The sequence below is a fragment of the Enhydra lutris genome, unplaced genomic scaffold, assembly GCF_002288905.1.
Source record: "Enhydra lutris kenyoni isolate GAN:26980312 unplaced genomic scaffold, ASM228890v2 scaffoldscaffold1, whole genome shotgun sequence".
Classification (NCBI taxonomy): domain Eukaryota; kingdom Metazoa; phylum Chordata; class Mammalia; order Carnivora; family Mustelidae; genus Enhydra; species Enhydra lutris.
The window spans coordinates 69,423,189-69,450,157 of record NW_019154085.1 but is presented as its reverse complement, the minus strand read 5'-3'; the positions used below and the strand labels follow the sequence as shown (position 1 = coordinate 69,450,157).

General features: G+C 41.5%; 1 protein-coding gene across 2 annotated transcripts in view; it reads right to left on the bottom strand.

The window, feature by feature from the left end:
• LOC111158917 (Rap guanine nucleotide exchange factor 4) overlaps window positions 1-26,969 on the bottom strand; it is a 296,800-nt gene that overhangs the window by 43,042 nt on the left and 226,789 nt on the right. For both annotated transcript variants that reach the window (XM_022521284.1, XM_022521347.1), the window contains 7 exons: window positions 21,997-22,081; window positions 20,098-20,158; window positions 17,883-17,959; window positions 17,279-17,425; window positions 15,270-15,385; window positions 9,915-10,003; window positions 5,803-5,881 (listed from right to left, as the gene is read on the bottom strand). In XM_022521284.1, the coding sequence (XP_022376992.1) occupies window positions 5,803-5,881; window positions 9,915-10,003; window positions 15,270-15,385; window positions 17,279-17,425; window positions 17,883-17,959; window positions 20,098-20,158; window positions 21,997-22,081 (654 nt within the window). The remainder of the gene's footprint in view (window positions 1-5,802; window positions 5,882-9,914; window positions 10,004-15,269; window positions 15,386-17,278; window positions 17,426-17,882; window positions 17,960-20,097; window positions 20,159-21,996; window positions 22,082-26,969) is intronic.

Genomic DNA, 26,969 nt, shown 5'->3' with positions numbered 1-26,969 from the left:
CTTATCTATGAAAAAGCTTATCTTTGAATCACGGTCATTTTCTGAGAAAGAGGACACATCATATCATGATCAAAGCAAGTCTTCCTTATTGGAAATGAAGTCTTAAGTTGCATATCTGCAGAAGTAAATTGCACTGATAGTAGCATATGGATTAAATGCTTACAGAAACAATTGGGGGATTACAATGGTAAAATTTGGCTTCAACAAAATTTAAGCTGACAATTTTCCTTAGACATCTAAATAATATTCCTAAAAACTTGGCTTAATCTAGAGAATAAGAACCCGATGCTGTTTTGTAAATCATCAACAAGAAAAGCAAATTTTGAAAAAAGTTCCTCCTAGGGAACTCCAGTCAACTTCTAAAGAGAATGTCCCAGCTCAATTTGATAGTGAAATAAATGATGGAGGTTCTGCCTTTTCAGTAAAGGAGCTATTGTGTTTGCTATGTCTCTGTATAAGGGATACAATATAGAGAGAAGTAGTTTTAGCTAAAACTTCGTGGCAAATCTGTATTCACTTTTTTCCTCTTTGCTTCAAGAAATGAAATAAAATTTTTCCATGCCAAAAGCAGAGAATTTGTGTATACTAAGCCAAAAGAAATTAAGACACTAGGAAAAAATATTTGGCCAAAATTATTGCTGTATTTACATTTTTATGAATTTAAATATAAGCCGTGATCACTCAAGATGCTTTCAGCTGTAATGACAATCTGTCCCGAGTCACAAAGACCTGTATTTGTTGACATAAAAAGGAATCTTCGGCAGGGTAAGCTGCAGGGTTGGTATAAGTGCAGTGATGCCATCATAGAACCATTTTTTTTTTTTCCTGACTCTCCATGCATTTCAGCTTTGACATATGACTTATTCCACTAGTCATTGTAGGAAGGCCGTCACTGGCAACTGGGGCTATAGGCTTCCTGTTCTCTTTCCTAAAGTTTGAGAAGCCCCAGGAAGTCTCTCTTTGAATCTGTCTACTTTGGGCAATATGAGAACAAACCATGGCCAAGGGCAGCCTGTTACAGAGTAGCTAGACTGACCCACTGAGATGGCACTGATAATAAGGACAATGTCCCCTGCAGTTGGAATTATTTGGGGCTACATGGAGTTTCTCTAAACATTTGCCAGGATGTGTGTGATCTTAGGTGCTCTCTTGGCTCCATGTGTCTTGATTTCTCCCACATATAAAATGAAATAAATATCACACTAGTCCTTTTTATGTCTCACATGTGGGGGCTGGGTGCTGGAAAGATAAAGTAAATGATACAAAAAATGCTCCAAATCAAGGACATAGTTATTAAAATTCAGAATAATATTAACTTAGTTGTGATCACTTAACTGAACTAAGGCCTGCATGCATTTGTACAAAAACAAAAAATTGGCTAGAGTTTAATCATAAAACACATAATTAAGACAACAGGGGAGCAATGCTGTAGTAAACATCAAAAGCATTAAAACATTACTTACTCCTTGCCTACTTTTAAAGTAATGAAATGACCTTACATGTGGGCAAAGATTGAGCTGGAAGGATGTTGATTCTTCCCATTGTGTTTGTTATAGGAAAAAAATTTTGAAAAAAAAAAAGTAAATATCCAATAGGAAGAGACTAAGAAAATAAACTACGACAAATCTACCAGATAATATTATGAGTTAATGAAAATGATAGGATGTTTTTCTCATGCATCTGCGTCACCTTGTTGCCCAGCACTATATGACACATTGTGTTTAATAAGAGTTTATGGAACTGGTTGGAAAAAGAAAAGATGTAGGCGCACCTGGGTGGCTCAGTGGGTTAAGCCTCTGCCTTCGGCTCAGGTCATGATCTCAGCGTCCTGGGATCTAGCTCCACATCAGGCTCTCTGCTCAGCAGGGAGCCTGCTTCCCCCTCTTTCTCTCTGCCTGCCTCTCTGCCTACTTGTGATCTCTCTCTCTGTGTCAAGTAAATAAAATAAAATCTTTAAAAAAAATGTAGTTTCACTTATATATATAAACATACACATATATGTCTGAAAAGATACCCACAGCATGCTATTAAGTGAAGAAGAAAATATTATAAAAAAGCATATACAACATGATCTCACTTTTATAAGATATCTATACTTTGAAAAAAATTTGTAGAGAAATATTTAATGTCAGAGAAAGCTACTCATAAAATATTTTTTAATGACAAAGCACACAGAATCACTTACAGTATGATTCTCTTGTTATACTTTAAAATATTAAAAAAATTAAAAAAAAATAAAAATATATATCTACCTGTGAAGAAAAAAGACTGGAAGGATACATACCAAAATGTTAACAATGGTAATACCTGACGGGGTTATAGGTGGTTTTATTTTCTTTTTTAAAGACCAGTGGAAAACTCTACTGAATTTTAAGCCCAAATCTTAAAAAGATTCAAGAAACTGAAGATGAAAAGTACAGAAATTGAACAAATATAATTTAAAAAACTCATTAGAAAGCACTTGTATTCATCAGGTGAAATCGTGTTCCAAGCATATCTAATGAATAGAGATTTTTCTCTCATTAGCGTATAAAAGGCCCGAGATATTAATGTTAAAGAGAGTTCTACCATCTTCCTCCACACTAAAAGCAAAATTGGAGGTGACATACAATGTGGATTAAGGACAGAAATAGGTGTCAGTGGCTCAGGGCTCAAATCTTTTCTGTACTAGTAATTACCTTTCTCTGAGCAAATCATAATTTTTCATTATCCTCGTTTATTGATTTGGAAAAAGAGCAGTGACAGTACTGACTTCTTCATAGGGCTGCTAGGCACAGTCACAGATATTAAGTACTTTGAAAAGACTCAGCCAAAGCAACTCACTTTAATGCAAGTGCTTTAATGGAACGAGGTTAAGTATTTTACTCTCCCTTCTCTCATGTTAATAATATGGGGGTCAACCCACTGGCTCAGCTTTACCTGATTTCTCCCTGTGGCTGGTGCATGAGGTGTTAGCAGTTTATGGGTACTAGTTGTTTTGTCTGCTCATCACCTATTTCTTCACTTCCTCTCTTTTTCTTCACGGACAAGCTCTGGGGGACTGTTGGGAAAGTGCTTTGCCTTCCTTTGACCAAGATGTCAGCAGGGACCCGAGCTAGGCCAACACGACCCTCCTTCCTAGGGATGTGGGAATCAGCCCAGGATGCTTGGAGCAGATTTGGCCCCAAAGCAGGTCTTTATTTCTTGCCCCCAAGGCCCCTTTTGAAAGCCTGGGCTCTTCTAGGATCCCTTCAATTCTCTGAGTGACCCCAAATCCCTCTGAGAAATTCCTATATTCTTTAAGACAGTCACAGTTGGTTTATGTTATGACCAAACAAACATAGCCCATATAAGAAGCCCACATAAGATGTTCCTACAGAGAAAGGGGAACTAAAAATTGAGTCCTCACCATAATATAGAAGCACTGCCATGATCTTCAGGGACCGAGTCCTTTCTGTTGGCCAGCCTACAGCAGGGTAAGCCCCTGGCATCCCCGGGATACCCTCCCTCGGCATCACAGAACAGCAATTTTTGTTGGAGGCTCTCATTCCCATCTAAGGACTAGACATGTTGTCCAATATGGTAGCCACAAGCCATACATGGCTATTTAAATTTAAATTAACAAAAATTAAGTAAAATTACAGATTCAGTTCCTCAGTCACAGTAGCGAATTTCAAGGCTAGTGGATCCTGGTCTAGCAGAAACAGAATATTTCTATGATTGTGAAAAGTTCTACTGACGTTTCATATATTTGGTTTCAATACGTTAGGTCTACTTTGCTTTGAGTCAACTGAAACACAGATAAACATGTATCCTGCAACGCGTTGTCAAGAAATGTTCTTAAACTCTAAAGGATAAGCTCTTAAAGAAATAATATGTGGAGGAAAAAAAGTGACGCACTCCAGGCTCAGAATCCTATGACCTGGATGAATCCTGACGCTGCCACTTGCCTTGGGTATGTCACCCCACTGTTTCTGAGTCCCAGAATCCTCATTTGTAAGACAATGCTAATACTAACCCAGTAGACACCTGGAAGGATAAATGTGGGTCAATGTTGTTAGCAAGATGCCTGACACACAAAGAGTTGGTTCAAAATACAGCAATGAAGAGAATCTAACTTCTTGTAGGGCCAAGTACAAAGGAGGTGATCTGAGGGCACTAGGTACTTTAGATGACACCCAGCCATCCGGGATTTCCTCCGTCTACTGAGAAAAGAATCAAGATCAGATATCATAGGCCTCCCTTGATTCCACCGTTCACCTTCCTGACTTCCTCTCCTCTACCTACTACCATTTTCTCTACACCTCCCGACCTGGACATAGCATGGACTTTCCCTCTAGGAACCTCTATTTTAAAAACAGAGATCAGTGATATGAATGCCCTCAATCAGCTCTAAAGCGGAACAAGCTAATAAATGAAGAAAGCAGAATTTGGAAAAACAAAGACTTGGGGCTTCTACTTGTAAAGATGGCATGATGTGGCCTGCTATATTCCCTCACTCTTCTTTGCATTTTGTTGGCTTTAACCTCATCGATACGCTAACTGTTGGAAAAAAATAAGTCTGAACTCAGTGGTGGTTTTTTTTTTTTCTTTTAACAAGTCTCAAAGGTCTAATAACGATTACCATGTGTGGAATTAAAAGAGCACAGAGAGATCCTGAATGTGTTAACTTTACTTGAGAAGAACGGAATATAAGCCAGAAAGAATATATAATGTATGTGAGTCTCATTAAGCTGTCATTACTTGGAAAGATAGTTTCCAGGCAAATAAACACCCAAATCTCACTCTTGCAGTTGCTTCTGAATAACACATTCAACTCAAATCTCCCATCCTCACACATTCTGTTGACTTCAAAGAGAATTATGAGTGAACAAGAAAATGAGCATCAGGTAGGGCAATTATAATTCTGAAAAAGAAAAACATGCAACATGGATTGGATTGCTCAGAGGGGAAAAAAAAAGCCATTCTCCTTCAATAGATTTAACTACTCAAAAAGTCAAAGTGTTTTGGGGTCTAAATTTTTGTTGCTTTAAATATAAAGCAGAATTGGAAAATATACTTTCCCATGACCCCTGAAGTTGAGGGTGTAACTCAATAACATTCACCGTTTTTATTCAACCTGATTTTCTGGATGCTCTCTCTGTGCCAGATACCATGCACCAATTGGTCAATTCAACAGATTACTGAAAAGCTGCCCCAAACAAAGTCAGCGCTCCAGCTGCCCAGGGGAACTGCCATTAGAATTTCCAATTTTGTGTGACTTCAGTCAGTGTGATAATAATAAAAATGGCAATGAAGGAATACATTTGGTTTCTGGAGGACAGGACAGAGTAGGACAGGTGTGAAAGAAAAGCTACCCCATCATGGTCACCCGTATTTATGCGCAAAGGGATTAATCCTGGACCTTGGAAGAAGAATGCAGGCAGGCCCCAGGTCATGCTGTCAGGTATCCTGCAGAGGTAAAGAATCTGTTTCCAAGGTCAGGGAACTGTCCCTACTCTCTAAGAATTCTCTAAGAATACTCTTCTCCATAACTTTCTTTAACCTACCTCCCAGTTATGTATCACCTTCCTGAGGTAACTTGGCTCACATTTCTCTACACAGGTAATGGGGAGGAAATCCTTACACACAGCATGACCAAACCTGCTAGAGAGGGCTGGTGTCTACGCTGGGGGGAAAACTGTGGGTGTTTCAGTTTGACAGTGGTGGACAGCATGACCCTGCCTGGGCTGTGACTTACCTTCAGAGAATGAAATGAGATAATGACCAGATAGATGTGAGGTGTCTTCAAGGGAATAGAGACTTCAAACCACAAAAGGATATTGGGCCACCAAGGCTGGGCAAAGCTGGGTATTTGGCATAAAAACACAGTGCATCATAACAAAGTCATTTAAAACAGAATCTACAGAAAAGCAGAGCAGAAAAAGAAATTAGGTTTTTGCAGAAAGCTTTAGAAAGGCAAGAGTATCTATTCATTTGTTCTTGGTCGATGGTTCTTCTGCGTTGGCTTGGGGGATTTGAGTTTGACTGTACATAGAGGTACTACATCTTAAAAATAATAATGTTCACAAGCTTGAGATCAGAACTCAACGTCTTAGGATGGTGAACAAAAAAGTACAGTATTTTAAAGAGACAGTGCTGGTCACCTTAGCCACAATGCATATTTAAAAAATACCTATAATTAATGAGCTACCCATGGGCATTTCCACGTGTGCAGGACTCACATATGGTCATTTCTTTGTCTACCTTACACCATACATCTTTTGTCAACATCTGTTATCCTTTATGTCTTTTCTACCCCTTGTTTCTATAGGGAGCAATGAAAGATGAGTGGACAATGGAATTCTAGAAAAAGGAGGCGATAAGAGCAGAAAGTTGGTGAGGGAAACAAAAGCAGGGGAAAAAAAGGACAAGATAAAGGCTAGGAGCGGTAACTGCAGCAAAACAAAACAAAAAACAAAACAGAAGCTCTCTGGCACATTTAAGATGGTAGCTGAGATTTTGTGATATTCATGTCACTTTTCAAATAGAAAATGGTAAGAAATGTAAAAATTTTAATTGAATATATTAGAATTCCAAAGTCTATGTTTTAAATGAACTTATAATTTAAAAATTAAGATATAACTGATATGTAACATTGTGGAAATTTAAGGTGTACAATGTGTTGATTTGATATATTTACATGTGACAATAGGATCATCACTGTCCTCTTTGCTAACACCCCTACTAAGTCACATGATGACATTAGACTCATTTACATATAACTGACAAGTGTAATCCCACACTGTCCTCACTTGGTGTTACCAGCTATTTTAGTCCCATTATTCAGTCCCAGAGAAGACACAGAGAAGTTGCCAGACAAGCTATATGGAACTTTTCCCCTTAAGTACGAAAGGACTTCGGCTTTGTCTAAGTTTAATCTCTAGGTTCACCTTTGTATAAATTTTAGATATTCTTTACAGATGGTGGGTAAACTCCTGTAAGAGTCTCACAAGAACTATGTAACATAGTAGTTTAAATTTTGCTAAAGCAGAGATTTGAGGAGGGACCCCAAGGCTGGCGAGCTGGTCACCTAGCACAGTATCCAGCCAGCACCCACATTTCAATGTGGCTTTCTCGTTCTCTGCTCATAGGCAGTAACACTTGAGAGCTGATTTAAAAAATCATTGTCTACTAGAAAATAATTTCTCAAGTCACTAAATGACTAATGCTGGTCATAGAAGTAAAAAGTCTAGGAAACTAATAGGTCTTAGGCAGAAAACAGATGTTTTGGTAAATTAAGAGAAGGTACTGTCAGACCCAGGGGTGTACATTTCTATGATGAAAACCAGTTTCACTGTTGACTCTGACATTTCTCACTGTATTAGAAGCCCAGAAATGCCAAGGTCTCCCACCCTATAGCATCCATGTTTCATGGGCCTGTGCTGTCCAGGAGGACTGTGTAGAACATTCATATTTTTGATGATGGGAAGATACTGATTTGTTCTTTATCTCCAAGTCATGAACATTATATGTAAGAAAAATGGAATCAGAAAAAAACACAGATAATGAAGTTCAATATTGAATTATGATGTTGACCTGGTTCTAACAACAAAAATGGAAGGGTCAGGAATCACATTCTCCATGCCAGCTACAGAATGCACTGATTTCTAGGCTTCAGTTTTTGAAGAAGCAATAATCTAGTCCCCACCTCTTTCAGAGGTGACTTTAAAACGAAGGATATATTTGTTCTTCATGGGTAATAAAGATCTTACAGATCTTTCCTTAGATGCCATGGTCTCTCATGTACCAGAATCTTCCTTTTCAATCAATATTCACTTTACAGAATCTGCTGTTTCTTACACTAGGCAATCACACATTCTGGGCAAATAGTTAAACAGAGGGGAAGATCAGTTGTATTTTTCTTGATGCCAGGTTCTAGAAATTTGGTTTATTAGAGGTTATGTATGCCTCTAAGAAGTAAGGACTCCCCTTCTAATGGGTCCATTGAGGGTTTCCTTTCTCAAGAAAAGTTTTTCTCACATTCTTCTCACTCAGACATCTTCAGCCATTCCCTAGTGCTTACTTAGCTTTGCACTGAAGACCCTGTAAGATCTGTCATCAAATTCCTAGACCTTACCTTCCCTCTCCCACTTATATATATGATAGTCAGGCAGAACCAGACCATTTGGTCCTTCTAGGTCTAGGTCAGTACTAATGTTGTCCTTCAGTATGGTAGGCTTAATCCCCAGTGTCTCGTTACTAGCCTCCCACCTTCCTGAGTGGCCACTCCCAAGGCTATATCCTCCATGACACTTTGCCTGGTCCCCTCAGTTGGTCCCCCTCCTGAAGCACTTGCCTTATGCTCAAGTTATTTGCACATCCCTCTATGTCCTTTGGCAGGTTATAAACTTTCTGAGGACAGAAGGGTGGTTTCTTGGGTTCACCTTGCCTAGCACCCAGCTTTGAGTCTGCCCTACAGGATACTCAACAAATATTGAACTGAAAATGACTGCTCTAGAGTCAGAGATCCTGGCTTTTATACAGACTACTCCCCAATTAATGTACTGCATGAAAACAAGTCCGATTATCTTTGTATAAATGAGAAGCTAGAAGAAGTAAATCTGTGGCAAAATACTTTTCGGAGGTATATAGTAATAATGATGACTTTACCTTGAATATATTGCAAAGGTGATGGAACTGGGCTTTGAACTGTCACTAAGTATTTGACATAAATCTTTGAACTTCTTTTAGTGATAAACGTTCTACGGGCTCGGCATGCTTAAAATAGTAACCTATTATTCTGAGACAGGCCTGTAACATAGGATTTTTTTTTTTTTTAAGTTGAATACTTGCTGTTCCAAAGTCATGTACAAGATGGTAACTGAAATGGAGAACAGTATGTAACTCTGAACATGTAGCTCAGTGGTGTGATTCGTCTCATTCATCCTCGAATCTCTGAGTCGTAGTCAGGAGGACTGGTTCACCATAAGACAGTGTTATGAGTGGGATGTTTCCCCCCTGAAAAGATATGTTGAAATTGTAACCCTCACTACCTAAGAATGTGATCTTATTTGGAAATAGGGTCTTTGCTGATGTAGTTAAGAAGAAGGCATCAGCGTGAGCCCTAATCCAATACGAGTGGTATCCTTTATGAAAAGGGGAAATTTGGACACAGAGGCAGATGTACAGAGGGAAGGCTATGTGCAAAGGCACACAGTGAACATGCCACGTGAACATGAACATGCCACGTGAACATGAGCATGCCACGTGAACATGAACATGCCACGTGAACATGAACATGCCACGTGAACATGAGCATGCCACGTGAACATGAAGGCAGAGACCAAAGAGAAGCAGCTACAGAACGAGGAGTGCCAAGGGTTGCTGGCAAGCCACTAGAAGCTAGGAAAGGGGCACGAACAGATTCTCCTCCGCAGCCATCAGAAGAAGCCAGCCCTGCTGTCACCTTGATCCTGGACTTCTAGCCTCCGGCACTCGCAGACGATATACCTCTATTGTTTAAGCCACCCGGTTTGCGGTCTTTGACAGCCCTAGCAGGATTGCACAGGTGGGGGTGTTCAGTGACACCCTGGGGCAGCCTGAGAATCTGCAACTGCAGACGGAACCATTTTACTCTTAGCTGGCACAAATCCTTAATGGAAATACATAGGATTTAAATGATAATCTAATGGATGTCTATGGAAGGCTATTCCTAAAATGCATGAACAAGTCTGTGCCATCTACAAAGGACAGCCAGAACTGGGGCGGGCTGAAGAGGGTCAGAAGGACTGCTCCCTGACTTGGCCACACAGGAAGGTTCTTTAATGTTAATACACATATCTCCCTTCTGAAACTGTGTGGCTACACACACTGAGAATGAATTCAGGATTTTTTTTTTTAAAAACAGTGCTCTGCATGGATTTAATGGACACACAAAACTGCTCGGTGTTTACCTGTTGCTTCATTTAAAGCTGGCTCAAGGCGTATTGTTTCTAGAAAATGCTCTAAAATTTTTTCAGGTGTTCCTGACATCACAGTATACCTGGATAAGAAATAAAAACCATTAGTTTTTCAGAAGTGGGCAAATCATTAAAAAATAACTTTTTACATACCTAAGGTTTTTGTGTTTTCTATTTTATTTTGTTTTCATGTATCTGTTCATGTTCGGAATCCCAGTGAACCATCATGACTTAACTTATGGCCCATAGTCTCCTTATGGTAAGAGGGACAATGTAGCTTGCCAAAGCCACACGGGAAGGCAATAAAGAAAACTCCCACAAACTGAAGTAGTTACTAAAACATTATTCTTTTTTCCCTACATGGAACTAAAGAAAACTTGGAAAGTGGCTCTCACAGGCTGGGAACCGAGAAACTTCAGCCTTGCTCCGAGGGAATGGAAAGGATCATGTAAATCACAGGGCAGTTCAGGTCAGGCAGGGGGAGATGGTGAGGGGAAGTGACAGTAAACTAGGTTTCCATATATGGGTTATTTGTAGCAAAATCTCAGTCCCACATTGGATTCCCCTGCCTATTTCTGGAATGTTCTGTCTTTCCCAACTGTACACTGGTATGTGCTTTGGAAACACAGCTAAGAATAAAACAAGAGAAAGGAAAACAAAAACCTAAACACCAGTGAGCAAATAAACTCCAGTAGCATCGGAATAGGAAATAAATCAACAGTAGAAAATTCATAGAATTTATTTTACTGTCAAATATCTATATTTTGGGGGAATGGGGGTTTTAGTCATTATTTCAGAAGATCCACCCATGGGTTTCATCAATCCACAGGACAGGATTTGTGTTTTAAACTGAATGTGGGTTATTTCAAAATCATATTAAAGATAGCAACAAAACAGTGAATGAAAGCTATAGGCAAAATACGTTAAGATGATCTGAGTGATCCTATTCTAAAACTCAGACTTTGCTTTTCTGCTCGGGATTTCATGTAAAACAAAATGATGGGAAGAAAAACAAGAACGAAAATAAAATTCGCGTATGTTCAGAAAGCAGTGGTATAATTCAGCTCCAGAAGAAGCGGATTTCTTTTTCTCCTCATCAACACCCTTTCCTTGCCCGTTTGAGACCTTGCAGGAAGTGTGTTGAGATCCCAAGAATATCTGTGAAGTATTAATTGTCAAGGTCTTTACCTCCTGCCTGTAGGGGTATAGAAGGAGCAAGCCAACTTATAACCCTGTGCACGAGAAAACAGAGACTGGGCGGCGCGAGCCTGGGACTGAATGAGGCAGCAAACGCTGGCTCCCTGGAAGGTAAGGTGACCATTAGCCAGGACTATGCTGTGTGTGCCTGCGAGTGTATACATGCACTTAGGACCAGAAAGGAGCTGAAGAGTTACATCTTTGAGGAAGCCTGGCTTTGGAGTCTAGAAGAGGAAAGGGGAAATAGAAAAATAATCAATTTTAATCTCAAAAGTGTCACTCTTTTCTCAAAATACATAAGGCAAAAGACAAGAGTTTTTCCTCTTGTAGGTGGTGCCTATTCGAGCAAAAGAGAGGGTGTCTCTATAATGACTCAGACACATAAATGGAGAAAACTGCTGAGGTCCTTCAATAATTCCTGAAACACACGATTCTTGGGTCATGCTGGGAGATGAGTAGCATCTGACCACGTTAACAAGGAACAGGGTTGGAGAGGGCATCAACCTCTGTGGAGTGTTTACCATGCCCCAAACAGCTGGGTGGGCACTGAACAATGTCGTCAGGCTTATTCCTGCTCACTGAATATGATCGTCACTCTGCAGATGGAGAAACTACTCGGCAAGGGGAGGCCGCAGACCTGTGGTCAGAGTTACTAAGGGCCAGATCTCTGCTGTGAGCCTGGGCTGGCTTTGGAGCACAGGTGTGCGTCTTGTGGTGTCGCTCTGTCTGGGTACCTGGATCCAAGATGCTCGGGATCGAGGCTATGTCTAGATACCTGCCACTCACGCTGAACGGGAGCTTGTTTGTTTCCGAAAACAAGTTTTATTTACTTAAGAGTATAAATACATCAGATCAAACACCAGTTACGTGGACTGGACAGGGCACTGGGCAGCTGTTGCTAGGCGGCTGCGGGCTCTAAAGCTCGCTACAGAGCGGATATGGAATCAGTTGGACATTCGTTCCTGCCTCTTAAGTTTAGCTCTGCCAGTTGGCTTCCCATTCTGGTGTTTTTGGTTTGGACACTCCTTAGGTAGAGTATTATGTCAGGCCAAGAAGAATAAAGACGTGTGTGGGGGGCAGCCAAGATAGGAAACTATCATCTCATTAGGGAGAAGCAGTATTTCTAACTGTCCACCCAGTGGATCTCAGAGGCCCCGGGATCGTGTTTTTGCTACAAATGGCTCCCTCTAGTGGTAACAGCTGGGGGCTACCTTCACCCATCCTGGCCCTCCCCAGCTCCACAGAGGGTAGTGCAGGTGTGGACACTCTCTTAGAGCAGGGAACTGTGGAGAGGGAGGGCCAGGGAGCTCCTGGCCAGACATAGCCATCTGTGACCTTGCAGCTCTGGGCTTTGCTGAAACATCACGTTGCTGCTTTTTTTCACACTGGACACTGCCAGACGCCCTCTGCTTGAGCTCTGTTTAAATGAGGGACTTGAACGCCAGACAGCATGGCTCCCTTCAGTTTACTGCATGAAGGAGCTCCTCTAGTCCAAGTTAAAGAAAACCCCAATCGGTTACATTATCCAAGCTGTGGGCTTTTAAGCCTGTGACAGAAAATCTTTTCCAAACACCAAGTCTAGAATTGAGGACACTTCTTTCTGCACCTAGAACAACAACAATAAAGGATGGGGAGGGAGGAGAGCCTAAAAGAGACTATCTTTCTGCAAACAGGATGGAGCTGAGAAATTGATAGTCTCAGGAAAAAGTAACACGGGAACTAAAACAGGAATAGTCCCTTCAAATTTTCTCTTTCCTCCTAAAATCACGTAACCACAGAGCAGAAGATATCCAAAATGGTAAACGTTAGAGAGCCTCAGATAGTTTATTCATAACGAGAAACACTGTCTTGCTACTGATGTTTTAATATCATCCTCAGAGTTGAGTGTCTTGGGTAGTCAGGCAGTTTTGAAAGTTTAAATTTATACATAAAAAACTGTTCTGGATTTCTCAGGGGAAAAGTGAATCAGAAAAATAACATTACTATCAGCACCAATGTGGTGACCCCCTTTGAGCTCAAAAAGGATGATTTCTGAAAAGACAGAGGCCCTCAAAGTTCCTAAGTCCATCCACAGACATCATTGTTGGCATATTATCAAAGTTATCCAGAACATCAGGCCAAAATTCACTCACATGGTGCCCCCTTTTAACTCTGGTCTGGCTTCAGAAAGCCCAACATGGGAAAGGACCCCTTGAGAGAATGGCTTTTTCCTCTTCAGGGAGCTGATCTTGCCTACTGCATTATTTTGCGCTGACTGATATTTCTTAAATGGTTTGCTGTGAACATGCACACGTTTTTGAATTATATAAGAAATCTGGATTGGTCTACAGAACACAAAAAAGGAGATATAACGGAAATCAGATCCAGGCCTAAAATAAATTGAATACATGGGCTTCTCCTCTTCTGTTCCCTTTAGTTTGATTTCATAAAAAAAAAAAAAAAATCTATATTTGGAAGGCGCTCTGAATGGACTATGTTGTAACAAGCAAACGTTTTTGATCATTCCCCCGCGGTATGAAGAGGTGAAGGAAGCGGGCCTCCAGGGGACTTCTTGGTCAAGTGTTTCAAGGTTAAGGAGAATTTCCAAGGCTTCCTTTTTCCGGTAGCAAGGTTTTCCTGAGACATTGTAGGCATTATTAAAGAATGCAGATTACCACTATAAAATGGTCTAGATATATTTAAGCACCCTAAGAAAATCAATGGGGAGGGGCCAAACTTTCACATAAAAAATGTTTTCATTCTCATCCCCTATGGGCTCAAAGGACGACTTTTAAAAACATTTATGTAAGAACATTTTTAAGAATGGATAGTAGTGAAAAAAAATAAAAAGAACTCTGGTTGGCAATTTATAGGTTTATATGTGAAAGGGTAGTTTTTTATAAAGTTTGTTTTATGTCAGCCCTTTTGAAATATATTGGTCTGCAATGTTTAGGTGATAGTGTTGAGGATACAGTATTTACATAATATATTTCACTACAGTAAACTTTATGGCTGAAAGCAGAAAAGCATTTAAACTGGTCAAGCTGGACCTGGTACCAATTCTGTCATTACAAGCTTTGTAATCTTGGGCAAGTAACTTGCTTCTCTGAGCCTAAGTTTTTCCCATCTGTTAACAGGGGTTTGTTGTAAGGATTACACAAAACATGCAAAATACATTATGGCTATCCAATAGTATTCTATTTTTTCCCGCCTTCTTTGAAAATATGTTGATTCATCCAGATGAAGATGTCTGAGCTTTGGGCTTTTTTAGTCTAAACAGTAAAAATTCATCAGTTACTGTGAGTAGCCTGATTAAAGGGAACACCCCATTTTTGTTGCAAACAAAGGGAAATTACTTGGGAGGCATTCTTTTTCAATATATTATTTGGTGACACTTCTTTAGCTACAGAATGGGTGTTTTTATTATTCCAAGATTGAAGATTGATCTCTACATTAAAAACAAGATTCTGCAATCTTCTACAATTTCTTAAAGCTACATTTCCTTGTTCTTCTGTCTTCCTATTTGAGTGTTGGTACATTTGATGGGGAAAAGAGCCTCATGCAAGGAGTTGTAACAAAAGATGGAACTGAGCATAGAGAGCTGAAAAAGGTTCAAGTTAGACAGGGAACCAGAGACATGGGGAGCAGACCTCCTTTTAATGTTAGCAGGACTGAGTATTGATAAGGCCAAATGGATGTTTCTGGGCTGCAATCAATAGGCTGTCTTAGATTTGAAGTCTGGGTTCCCGGCCAAGATGCTCATTCCGATAAGATGAAAGCACTTCTCGGGAAATCCTACACATGAAATTCAAATACCAAAGGTTCTCATCACCTCGGGGCCTTCCCATCCTTCGCACTGTCTGGAATTCTTATTTCCATTGTTCTCCCCGTCTTCTCTTCCAAAGCTATTACAGCTGAACACCGTAGACAGAGAGCGTCTGTAGAGTAGGGGAACAGTCTCCTCTGAATTACTCCAGGCAGCACCACACTCCACGCAGTGCCAGAAATGGATACATTATACTCCACAAGATGTGTGATTAGTCAATAGAGAGAAAAAAGTCACACACACTGCTGTCTTCCACAAAAAAGGAGAGCATGCTATTGTAGAAATGATGATACCATGTGAAAAGGTTAATCATAGTCTGGCAATTGCAGTGTTGGATGCAAACCTACTTTTGCTGAGGCTGTGAGTTTCCTTGATTAGAAGCCCTGTTCCCTGCTGGGACCTTCTCCAGTACCAAGACATCTTGGTCATGTTCTTTAAGTCTGACTGTATTCGCCTCAACGTCCTGTAAATACAAATTACACCACATACAGATGCTGCTGTTTCTCAGACAATGAAAAAAATTTCAAATCCTTCAGAAACTCATTTGGTGCTTGTGATGCTAATTGTTGCATCTACAAATTAAGTCATTTTCAAAGTCAGGGCTGGAACGGTCAGGGAGAGGACCAGATGAGGTTTGCATCTCGTGGTTTTAAAGCTCTGCTTTTACCCCAGATCAGAAAAACGGCCGAGGAGAGAGGAGGGGTTGTGTTCTGAGAAACCTTTTGGAGAGGTGGCATTGTGGGAAGACAGGGGAGCAAGGACACTCATCCTTACAAAAATAGGTGGTGGGCTTTGTATTCTGACTTTCTTCTGAGGGTGTGTCATTTTCACGGGTTTGTACCTTTTCTCTCTCATCAAAAGGCTCTGTTTACTTTTTAAAAAAATCTGTTTGAAATGTATTAAAAATTTTTTTTCAGTTATTTTGGCCAATTTTGTAAACTGTATCCATAATGACCCCAATCTGATTCTTTCAAAGAATTATTTTTGGGTGAGTGCAAATTTTGTGTGTGTAAGTTTCAAAGAGTTATGAAAGTTTACCTCTAAATTTCAATGTCATTTGAACAATTAAATTAAAAATTGGAATGTGCTTTTTCTCATCATTTGGCCCCCATTTTAAAAGAAATTAGTTAAGAACCATGTCAAATTCCATGAGGCATTTTTCTCTATATTATTTGGTGGTATATAATTTTAAATGTAACTTCCTTTGCATTAAGGGAATGCATTCCTAAGACAAGCTATGTTGTCAGAAATTCTACTACCAAAGGCAAATGCTTAAGACTGTGTACAAATAGGTGTTCCTACATAAGGAATGGAGAAGGACATTGCAAATCATCATGAAGTAATGCCAAATGTACCAGAAAGCACAGAAACTGCATTTCAGACATCAGGGTAGGATAGAGAAAGATGCTAAGGCTGGGAGAGGCAGGGAGGGAGAAGAGCAAAGTAATCCTAGAGGGAACAGTCTCTCAGTGTGAACTCAAGCTTGGGCAGGATGGACTGCAGGCCACCTGAGAGGCCAAGGGTGGTAGGAAATCACCATCATCCCCAGCAGGCCACAATCAGGCTACCAGCCAAAGCTATTTCATCCCTCCTAAGGGACCAGGGGTTGTGCATGCATGGGTGCATGGGTGCTGCATGTGTGTTGTGGGGAAGACCAGGGACCACCTCTCTTCAACATCACCCACACTCACAAATACTTAAACTAGCTTAGATTAGGCCCATCTGCAGAGCCAATCCTAAGTACGATTTCATGTCTCCATCACCCCAATTATTCTTCACCTACCTGCTGAAGTCTGAAATTCCCGTAGTACGAATCAATTTGACATAAAACGCTTGAAATGAAAATGCTTGGTTGGGGTAACCATGAGTGATGGAAATTCCCACTCACATGTAATCACTCAGTAAATCAGGAGAGGGTGTGATGATACAGGAAAGGTTCAAATTTGGGAAGACACAGGAGGTGGAGACTAAGAAGGCCTAGGATGGAGAAAGAGCTGGAGAGTGAGGCGGGGAAGGACACAACATGGCAAAGCTAGACTTCCGAAGAAAATGTCTCAGACTTTGACATTTGGCCAAGGCAATCCCTATTTTTCTTTAATTCTCAGGGGCCGGTAGGGATGTGTGGAATGATCTGGTCCAGCGCACACACTCCATTTGCAGCTTTACTGGAATACCCTCTTTGGGTCCCAGAATGCACAGGAGCACAGAGACCATACCAGGTCTGTAACCAAGGCTCTTTGCTCTTAGAGCATTCGGTATTAACAGCACTGCTCGATGAGCACCACACTCCCATCTTTGCTTGTCTGGCATAAGGAGAAAGGAGAGGCTCCTCGGCCACACTTCGCCTTGGACTTACCCTCAGGATCCGGTTGAAATCCTCTTTGTCTACTCTTAAGAAGTGGCAATTGTCTTCTCTCAAGACAATAGAAGCAGCTCTTGGCGCGTCATTGACCAGCGCTAACTTGCCAAAGTCATCCCCCTCATGCAGGGTACAGACCACACCCTGGAAGGAGCAGAACACTCTGATGAAGAGGGTCCCCGAATCTGAGCAAACACCCACTCAGCCTCACACCACAAGACCCCCTTTCTCCCACACACTGTATATATAAATGGGCTGCACCCAGGAATGCCAAGGAGAGTTATATAATTACACTACAATGTTTTATTTTTTTTTCATTGAGGAATATGGGTTATGGCTTAACTTAAATGCATATATTTTATGTATTTATTTTAAATGTATACATCTCTGAGGAGAGGAGCCCCAGAAAGTTCAATTCTACTGAGTGTAATTTAGATAATCTATGATTGGAGATGCCATAATGTCTTTTCTAGATTGAGTAACACTGTTGTTGCAAGTTTAATTGTAGCACTGCTTTGTTAATACTTATAGCCACACTAGTAAATGGAACATAACAAAGTTTCAAAAAGAAAAAGATATATATATATATATATATATATACCTTGCCGTAAATGACTACATTCACTGATCCTTTTAGAATAATGTACCAGGAGGTGCCTTCTTCCCCCTGGTTAAACACTAGATACAAAAAGATGAAAAGACTTATGACAAGAATAGAAGCACATCAATATAAATTACAGCTTATCAAATCATCATTTTTAAGTCCCCAGAATTATGCATTTATTCCAAAAGGAAAAAAAATTACTGGCAAATACTAACTTATTCAGGTGGAAGAGTATCTCCTTTTCTATAGAACAGGAAAGGAACAGAAACACTGTGCTACTTACTATGCTCTAAACGATATGAATTTACTAGAATTTAGTGCACTAGCAATCCATTTCTTAAAGCAATAAATACACTTTCTCCCACCATTCATCAAAACTTATGATGCTATAGAAAATAGTTTTTAAAAGTAATCTGACCACCAGGGTAAAGTTTGAAAACATGCAAATCAGAACTACATATTGTTTATGGATACATATCGACACATTATTTAAAAATAGGTTGGAATGATACCCACTACATATAAGGTAGGAGTTACCTTGGGGAGAGAAGAAAAGAATGAGATAAAGGAGGGAACAAGGGGTCTTCAATTGTTTCTATAATTTCATTCTTTAGAAAACATGAAAAAAATGGGATAATGTTAGTGTTTGATGAAGATGAAAAAGGTGCTTGTAAGAATCTCTATTCTTTTTAAAGATTTTATTTATTTGAGAGAGAGAGAGAGAGAGCGAGAGAGCAGGGATGGGGCAGAGGGGGCACAGAGAGAGAATCTCAAGCAGTCTGTATGCTGAGTATGGAGTCTGATATAGGGCTTGATCATCACCCTGAGATCATGACCTGAGGAAAACCAAGAGTCAGACACACAACCAACTGAGCTACCCAGACACCATACTTAAATATTTTATTTTTAATAAAATGAAAACAATCAAGGGTTTGAATGAAAAAAATAAATGTTGTAAGTCATCAGCGATGATAAAAATAAAAAATATTCGGGGCGCCTGGGTGGCTCAGTGAGTTAAGCCTCTGCCTTCGGCTCAGCTCATGATCTCAGTGTCCTGGGATTGAGCCCCGCATCGGGCTCTCTGCTCAGAAGGGAGCCTGTTTCCCCCTCTCTCTCTGCCTGCCTCTCTGCCTACCTGTGAACTCTCTCTGTCAAATAAATAAATAAAATCTTTAAAAAATTTTTTTAAAAAATAAAATAAAAAATATTTGAATGAACCTTTAAAATGTAGAGAAAAAGCATTCTTACTAAAATAAATACACATGTTAAGAATACCACTTTTGATGACTGAAAATAAAACATTTTGAAATACAGTTTTTATAACTCTTTGCTTTTACGATTCATGTTCCTACTTCTTTGACTAACACAGTCTGAAGAAAGGGCAAGGTTTTCCAAAGAACATCTCTTGAAAAGCTAACAGGTGTCCATTTAAAAAGGTGTCCTATGTTTCACTAAGTTTAAAAAGTGTCATTTTAAATGGAGTGAACATTTTTCTTTATTGCAGAACATCTGCGAACCTTAGCATCTTGATGTGTTTTCTGATTCTCCCTGGGAGATTAGAGAAGGCAGACTTGAGTAGACCATGAACCACGTTTCTCAAGAGTGATTTTGGAGAACTTGGGGAAAATGATGGCCTAAACAATTTTGTTCACATTTATTAATATCAAATTTCAGTTTCTTGCTTCCAAATACCAGCGCAGAACTAAACAACTTGGGTTCTGGAGAGATGATATACTAGCATTGCATCAGTATCTGGAGCAAAGAAATTCTCTCAGGCTTAGAGCTGAGAGCGGAAGTGAGAGAAGAAAAAGCAAGCAGGGTCATTTATCACTTTAACTAGGAATCTCGAAAGACAGATTTATTCTCCGAAAACCAAACTGAAGTGAAGTCATTGTGAAAAGGTCCTGCGTAGGGTCCTTTCCTGATGAAGTCACTGCTTCCCCTCCACCCTCCTTTAAACACTGCCTTGAGTCAGCAGGGAGCAAGTGGGGACTCAGGCCACCAAGAGCTACCAAGCTGGAAAGGAAAACCCCCCTGCAGTAGCAGAGCAGACGCATGCTGAGAACAAACCAGGTCCCGGAGAAAACAAACCACCACGTGACATTCTACTAAGTCTGACCTGGGCCCAAAAAAGGAAAGCATTTGCAGTCAGGTTCCCAGGGCCTGTGCTCACGAGAGGCTCGCCGGGCACAAGTTCCTCACGTTTACTTACGCACAGTTCCTCCTTTGGCATGAGACTCAAAAATGAGGACCCCTGCTAACTCCCGTTTCACCTAGAGGAAAAAGAGAAAGAATTCGGAACGGGTAGATTTGGGGGGTGGGGTGGGACTTGTTCTCCTTCCAAGCAGTGCTGACTGTACCCTTATGTCCAGACAGCTGCCCCCTACTTTGCTAGCAGCTCCTCTCATGCAGAACCACTTTCACTAGATTTGCCACCAGATTCTTAAGGCTCTGACAAGAGCGATTTTGTAGGCTAACTCATACAAGACGATCTCCCCAGAAGCCATGTAAAACATAGCTTCACGTGTACGAACTAGCCGGCCTCTCTGCCCGTGGTTCAGCTTGGGTGAGAAGGTGGGAACATCTACGATCTCATTAGACTCTGTTGCTGTGAGAGGCTCTTCCTTTCATCACACATACTGAGTCAGCTACCCATGTGTTGGGCAAGTCAATGCCTCAGAGGTGAATAATTAAGCCTAAATGTGTGAGCAGATTTATATTCCCGCACAGCTGATTATTTTAAAAATTCTAAATTATGGCCCCAGATTTTGGCTATATCTCCCTAAGAACGAAGTGACCTGAGAATTTCCCACAGTGCCAGGGTCCCTGGGGTTTGAGCTGGAAGAGGAGACTCCCTGCCGTCCTCTCAAATCCCACCACACTGGACAGGTCACAACAGGGGAATGCTGGGAATCTGGAGCACAGGTAGGGGAAAGGAATCTCCCCTCACTTCCCTCTACAGCACAAACTCATGATGCCTACTACCCCAGCTGAGGCACCCAGACATTAGACCTAGCCCCACCCTAATGGACAGAGTGAGGATGACCAGGCAGTGGTGTGGGAGAAGGGCGGCTGGGCTAGACCACACCCCTGAGTATCCCAGGCAGGTAGGTAATCCAGCTGCTAGACGCCCCCAGAAGTGCAGCAGGTGAGGAATGGGAAGGCGGCTCCTTCTGAGTTGAAGGGGGAAGGGTTGGAGCCCTTTGCTTGGAGCTGTGGCAAAGCAAGTTCCTCACTGCTGTCAGGAGACCTAACACACCTCCCCCCACCACCATGACCACAGGCACGGCAACCAAGTGATGGCATAACGCCATCTAGTGAGCTGGGAATGAAAGGCAAATTAGACATGGAGATATTGCTGAGAGGCCTTAGAATATGATCTGCAGATACTGAAACAACTTCTGTTTATATTGCTGCTGAATTACTAGCATATAGGAGACTTGTTACCTGGAAATCACATTCCTGCATTTCTTCTATGGGAGGAGGTATTTCTGTCCCCATTTAGAGGCCAAATTTCTGTTCACTGCACTCCTAAATAACCTAATCACGTAAACGTTCAGAGTCTGATATAGCAATAGGGCCATTTTTCGCTACATTTTTTGCTACATTTTTTGGGTACTGCTACTGGGCTCTAACACATCTGAAGCAATGTTTTCTCAAACCTTCTGCTTCCTTTCGAAAGGGCAGCAAACCTGGGCAAAGCTGGCCCCGTGGGCCAAGACAGGCCATCTTGATGTCTTTCCTTCTGGCTCTCTATTTCATGAAAGGGTCTCAGAGCTCCTCTTAAGGCCTAGCTCTCTTGTCTAACCCAGATTTAGTTTTGGAAGGATGAAGTTCGTTCTTTGGTCCTACTCACTCACGCTACTTTAGGATTTAGGGCACGTGGACAACCACTAACAACAGGATAATACTTGATCCATTTTGGGATTGTTCTTGGGTATAACTTCCTTAGCCTCTCATGAGGAAGAGTGGGGGTGATTTATGAGGTATGAGGTAGCATTCAGGCATTCCTTCACCACCACCCCCATACCATAATACTCTTCTCCACTGCTAACAGTGCATTTTCCACCCCACACCCTCCCCGAGGATGCTCAACCAGGAGACAACCTACTGTGGTAGACAGATGGGATAAGGCCTTAATGTGAATGAGCTCTTCATAGATAATCTCTAGGTCATCCACGGTCCTCTGGCCAGGTCTACAAAGAGAAAAAGTAAAAAGAAAACAATGAGAAAGAAAGTCATTGCAAAAACCTGAAATATAGAAATGGGATTCAGGGATCAGTAATGTGTTAAGGGGATTTCTTAGGAGCAATTTCTGCAAAAAGATATTGACAAAGGGAAAGATCATGCCATTATAATCCCTAAAGGGATTTTTGAAATGAATGGGTTCCTTGATGAAAGAATGTGCCCATAGTACCCTTCCCTTCCAATCTGAGGGAAGAACATCTCTACTCACATTATAATCGGCTAATTTATCTCTCACTTTGTGATGATTGCTCTAAAAAAATTGCTTTTCATTACCCTCTGAATCAATAGCTACAAAACTTGTCTTTTAACACATCTAGGAACAATTGATTTCATCAACTGGATGATTGATCCAAATGATATGGGATCCTGTGTGATGTCTTAGCCTAACAGAAGAATGCTCCCATCGCTGTTTTGGGTTATGTAACATGCTTCCAGCACAGGGCTCAAATAGAGGGTTAATACAGACTCAATATTTTCTCTCCTGCCCCTGAGGAAATGAGGGCATGAGATGAGCAGGAGGCAAATAGTCATGTCTTGGATTAATTAGTAAGAAAGGGAGAGAAGGAAGGTATACACTCTCATTTCCCAAATGAGACCCATGGATGTCCCATGGAAGACCAGTCTTCCATGAGATGTCAATCAGTGTTGTATCTACATTTTTTTTCTATAAATTATTATAAAACTAATATCTAATTACCTGCCTCTAAGGATAGGATACGAAGGTATCACGGACATTTTGGCAGAGGAGGACTGAGCAAATTCCTAATCTTCTTTTGTGTCTGTGATTTTCTGGAATCGCGAGTAGTGTTTAATTATAAACCAGTGATAATTGATATGATTGGTCAATAATCTGGGTTTTTTTCTGCTCTCTGCAATAGAAGAAACCCTGGCAAACATGTTTTTGAAACTTAAAAAACAAACAAATCGGTTATTAATTCTCAAAGTGCTATGTGGATGGACAGGCAGCATTTATTCTCAGCTAACTGGTGCAGTCATATATGTAACCTATTATATAACCATCAGTCTATGTATTTTGTTCTAAAATTTCAACAATTTATGATATTCCTCAATGTCACTGTATGTTAAACATTTAAACCTCAATGAAGTGTTTCTGATGGTGTTTTATCCTTAATTATGTCACATTTTAAAAAGCGTTCCTTGTTCAAATAAATATGGGGGTGTGGGTGTATTGAGCAGAGCACTGGATTTTGAGTCTGAAGATCAAATTTTAACCTCAGTGCAACCACTCACCAGCCATGTGACATTAGTGTCAGTCTCATCTGTAAATTGGGGACAATACCTTCCTGAGACAGGCGTGAGAGCTAAAGAATTAGTGAATGTGAAAGTACCTGTATATTTATTTAAGCTGGGGGCAGGGGGACCAACAAACCAGCAAAGTGATATTCAAAGCTCAAACCCTTGCTTAAGGAGTTAAACAAATTTACAGATAAAGTATGAAATTTGGGCCAGCAAATTACATCTGAAAGAAGTTTCAGATGTAGTTATGGATAAGTAGTCTGAGCAATCAAAACTGAGTTGTAAATAAAATAATTGCCTGGATAAAATGATTTTGCAGTCATAGTCTATGTCATAGGAGGGACTTGACAGATCAAGTGTGGCTACCTGGAGGAAGAAAAGCTCTTTGCATACCTCCCGCATTACCTTTTGAAGGGCAGCTTTGCCGTAACAAAAGAGTAGGATCTTTCTTTTCTAGCATCACAGAGGGTATGTTTTCTAATCCTGACTATTCAAAGGGACAGGTATTCAATCCATGACCCAAGGGGATGCCAGGCAGCTTCACCTCCTGCGAAGCTTCACCAAAGAAGGACACAACCGTGTACCAACCCGGTTGGTGCTTAGGGATGGAACTCTGGAAGTGTGGGACCCAAAGACACCGAAGAGAAAGCTAAGGCCTTTCGGGCTCTCCGGGAGCTAGGCCTTGTCAGTAAGGGGCCTAATCTACTACTTGACTTAGACCTGGGGATTTTGAAACTGGGACCCTCGGGGATTTAAAAGTCAATTGAGTCACCTCAGCCCCTCTCCCACGACAGAGGCAGCTAATGTGAAAGTCTCAGGTGGGCGTAATAGGATTATGGCTCTCGAGCACGAGGAGCAGCCCCGCTGTTCCTGCTACTTGACATCAGCGGTAAATAGCACGGACCCTCCTAGAAGCCTGGCTAAAAGGGAAACCAGTTGGCAAGCCTCATTCTCACCTCCGTGGGGAAGAAGAAAACTCAGTTGTAGAAAGAAAACGTTGGAATTTAGCTGTAAGATCTTGACAGCTTCAAAGTTTTGGGAGCAGATCTCTGAGTTGAGGAGGAGTTTTTACGATAGTCTCGATGTGAGCACCATACCGATCAACTCTTACCGATTAAAAAAAAAATGAGTGCTGCCTTTAGAATCTATAAATCCCATCATATTGAACGGATATTTCAGTTCTATACTGTTCATACTATACTTCAATAAAAAATAAAATGAAAATGGTTCTATTTCATCCAAGAGTTACATGAAGTTAGCATGAAGAACGTGGTCAGATTCTCAATGCAGCATTTGACACAGTGGTTCAAGGCTGCTGTTGAGTCCCTCTGGGTCATCCTAGGACCTTCGCTGAGTGTGGGAGAGGAGAGGTGAAGATGGGAAAGAATGTAAAGAATTTTTGCAATCTCTTCCACTCCCTGCTGCCCCAGGTCGCTGAGCGCTGCCTGGAGTTCCCTGCTCTCCCATGCCGCTGCCCTCCTGGCTCTCTCCTGCCTTCCAAAGTGCTTCTTCTTGTGCATTCTCTGGTCTGTTGTTCTTTTGTTCACTTCCTGGGTTGTGCTACGCCCCAGGGTTCTGCTGTCAGCTCCGTGCTCAGTGTGTTCTCCCTTCTCTCCCTGGGGGAAAACCCCCCAACGTTCATCTATGTAATGCTGAGACCTGAATCTTTGTCTCCAAACAGATGTGAGCTCCAAGAGCTTCCTGGTCATTTCCTTCCAGATAAGCCACAGGTACCACAAGGTCAGTTGGTCCAGAAAGGCTCCCTCATCACCCCACAAGGCTCTGGGAAGGGGGACCTCAATCTACTTTCCCGGACTCCTCTGTCTCCCCTCCTTCACCCCTTCCCTCATGGCTCTGCACTCTGCTCCAGCCATACCAGACACCTCTGCATTCTTCCAACATGTGAGGCTTGTTCGTGCCTCCAAGACTTTCCCCATACTCCTCTCTTTGCTATATTTTGTTCTGCTGCAAGCCCAACACAGATGTCATCTCTCCTAGCTAAAATTGGTTCTGCAACCCTTATTCTTCCATGACACATGGTCCTGTTGCTGTGGTAATTACCACATACAGTCAAGAATGCTTAAATATCCATAACTCTAGTCTGCTCTTCTCAAGATAAACAGCATCTGGTCATGCAAAGGGCACTGGATTGGAGATCTAAATCGGGAACTTCCTAGGTACGTGATTGGTGTAATGCCTTGTTTCTGCCTCTGTAAAATGGGAATAATAAACAAGGTTGTCATAAAGATCGAATGAGTTAATATACACAAAGTATCGACACATTGGAAATACAGCCCAAGTGCAGGAAAGCATTATTACCAACTCATCAGATGAATGAACACACATGTTCTTACAATTCATGCTGAACTCAGGGTCTGCCCAAAGAAGAAGGCAGCAGTACTCTGGACCAGTTCTTGTTCTGTGGCCTAAGGGAAATGGGGGCTTGTGCTCTGCTATCCTTCCTAATGAAGGTCAAGTCAGACGAGATGCCCATGACACAATTCACTTTTGATATGGCACGGGTTTGTGTCATGATGAATTAGTAAATTAATAATGGATGAAGGAGATAGGATGTGAATATTGAACCCCACCTCTTCAAATCCTATAAAATGATAGAAAAGACATATTTTCTATAGGATTATAGATTTTATTCATCCAGTTGTGAGGAGGAAATCACATTAGATCAGCGGAAGTCACTCAGTCTAACTAAATCAAGATCAGTGGTAGCCTGGAGAGAGGGGACCATCGCAGACCAAGCAACATTTGTGGGGCTCAGCCGTTTTTTGGCCATATTTTTATCTGACATACTAACAGTCTGATGGGAAGGGTATTTTAAAATCCAAAACAGCGCTAAAAACAAACATGCATCACCATTACCACAAACCACAAAATAGTACCATGGGCAGACCAGAGAGTTTTAGGAATTCTTGGGTGACAGAAAGCAGAGAGGAAGAAAATGTCTGAGAAGTGACTAAAGCCACCACAGCTCCACCCTCACAGAAACTACCATGAGAGGAAGACAACAGACAAGACAAGGGCAGGAGAGGGTCAGAGTGGTTCACCAAAAGACGGCTTCTCTCAGGTCAGCGGGCAGTCGGCCATCTTTCCTACACCCCACTCAGAGCAGGAGGCAGTGCAGAATTACCAGTCAGGCTAAAACTTAAGACCTGCTCTCTAAGACAAATGCCCAGGGATGAGCCTGGGAGAGAAGACCTGGGCCCTCCTGCCAGGCACAGAGGAGGAATAGCAGCTCTACCCAGAAAGGCTCCACTCCTGGGAAACTCTCCTTAGTCTGGCAACTAATGTGTGGAAGGGAGGTGGCTTCGGCCGGCCTGCTCCCCATGTGCCTCTCATAAAGTGAAGCCTACCAGGAAACATGGTCTCTGCTGCCTTTAGGGGCGGCTCTGTTGGGAATGCAGACCACACCTGTGCAGAAATCCATGTGGCGGCTTATTCTCCACCCAGTCCTCCATTCATTGATAACCACTCCAGAGAAGCAAACGCTTCCACAGGAACTAGCTGGGTGCTGTGAAGAAACCCACGACAGCTTTTTGAAACAGAATGGAACAAAGCCTAAAA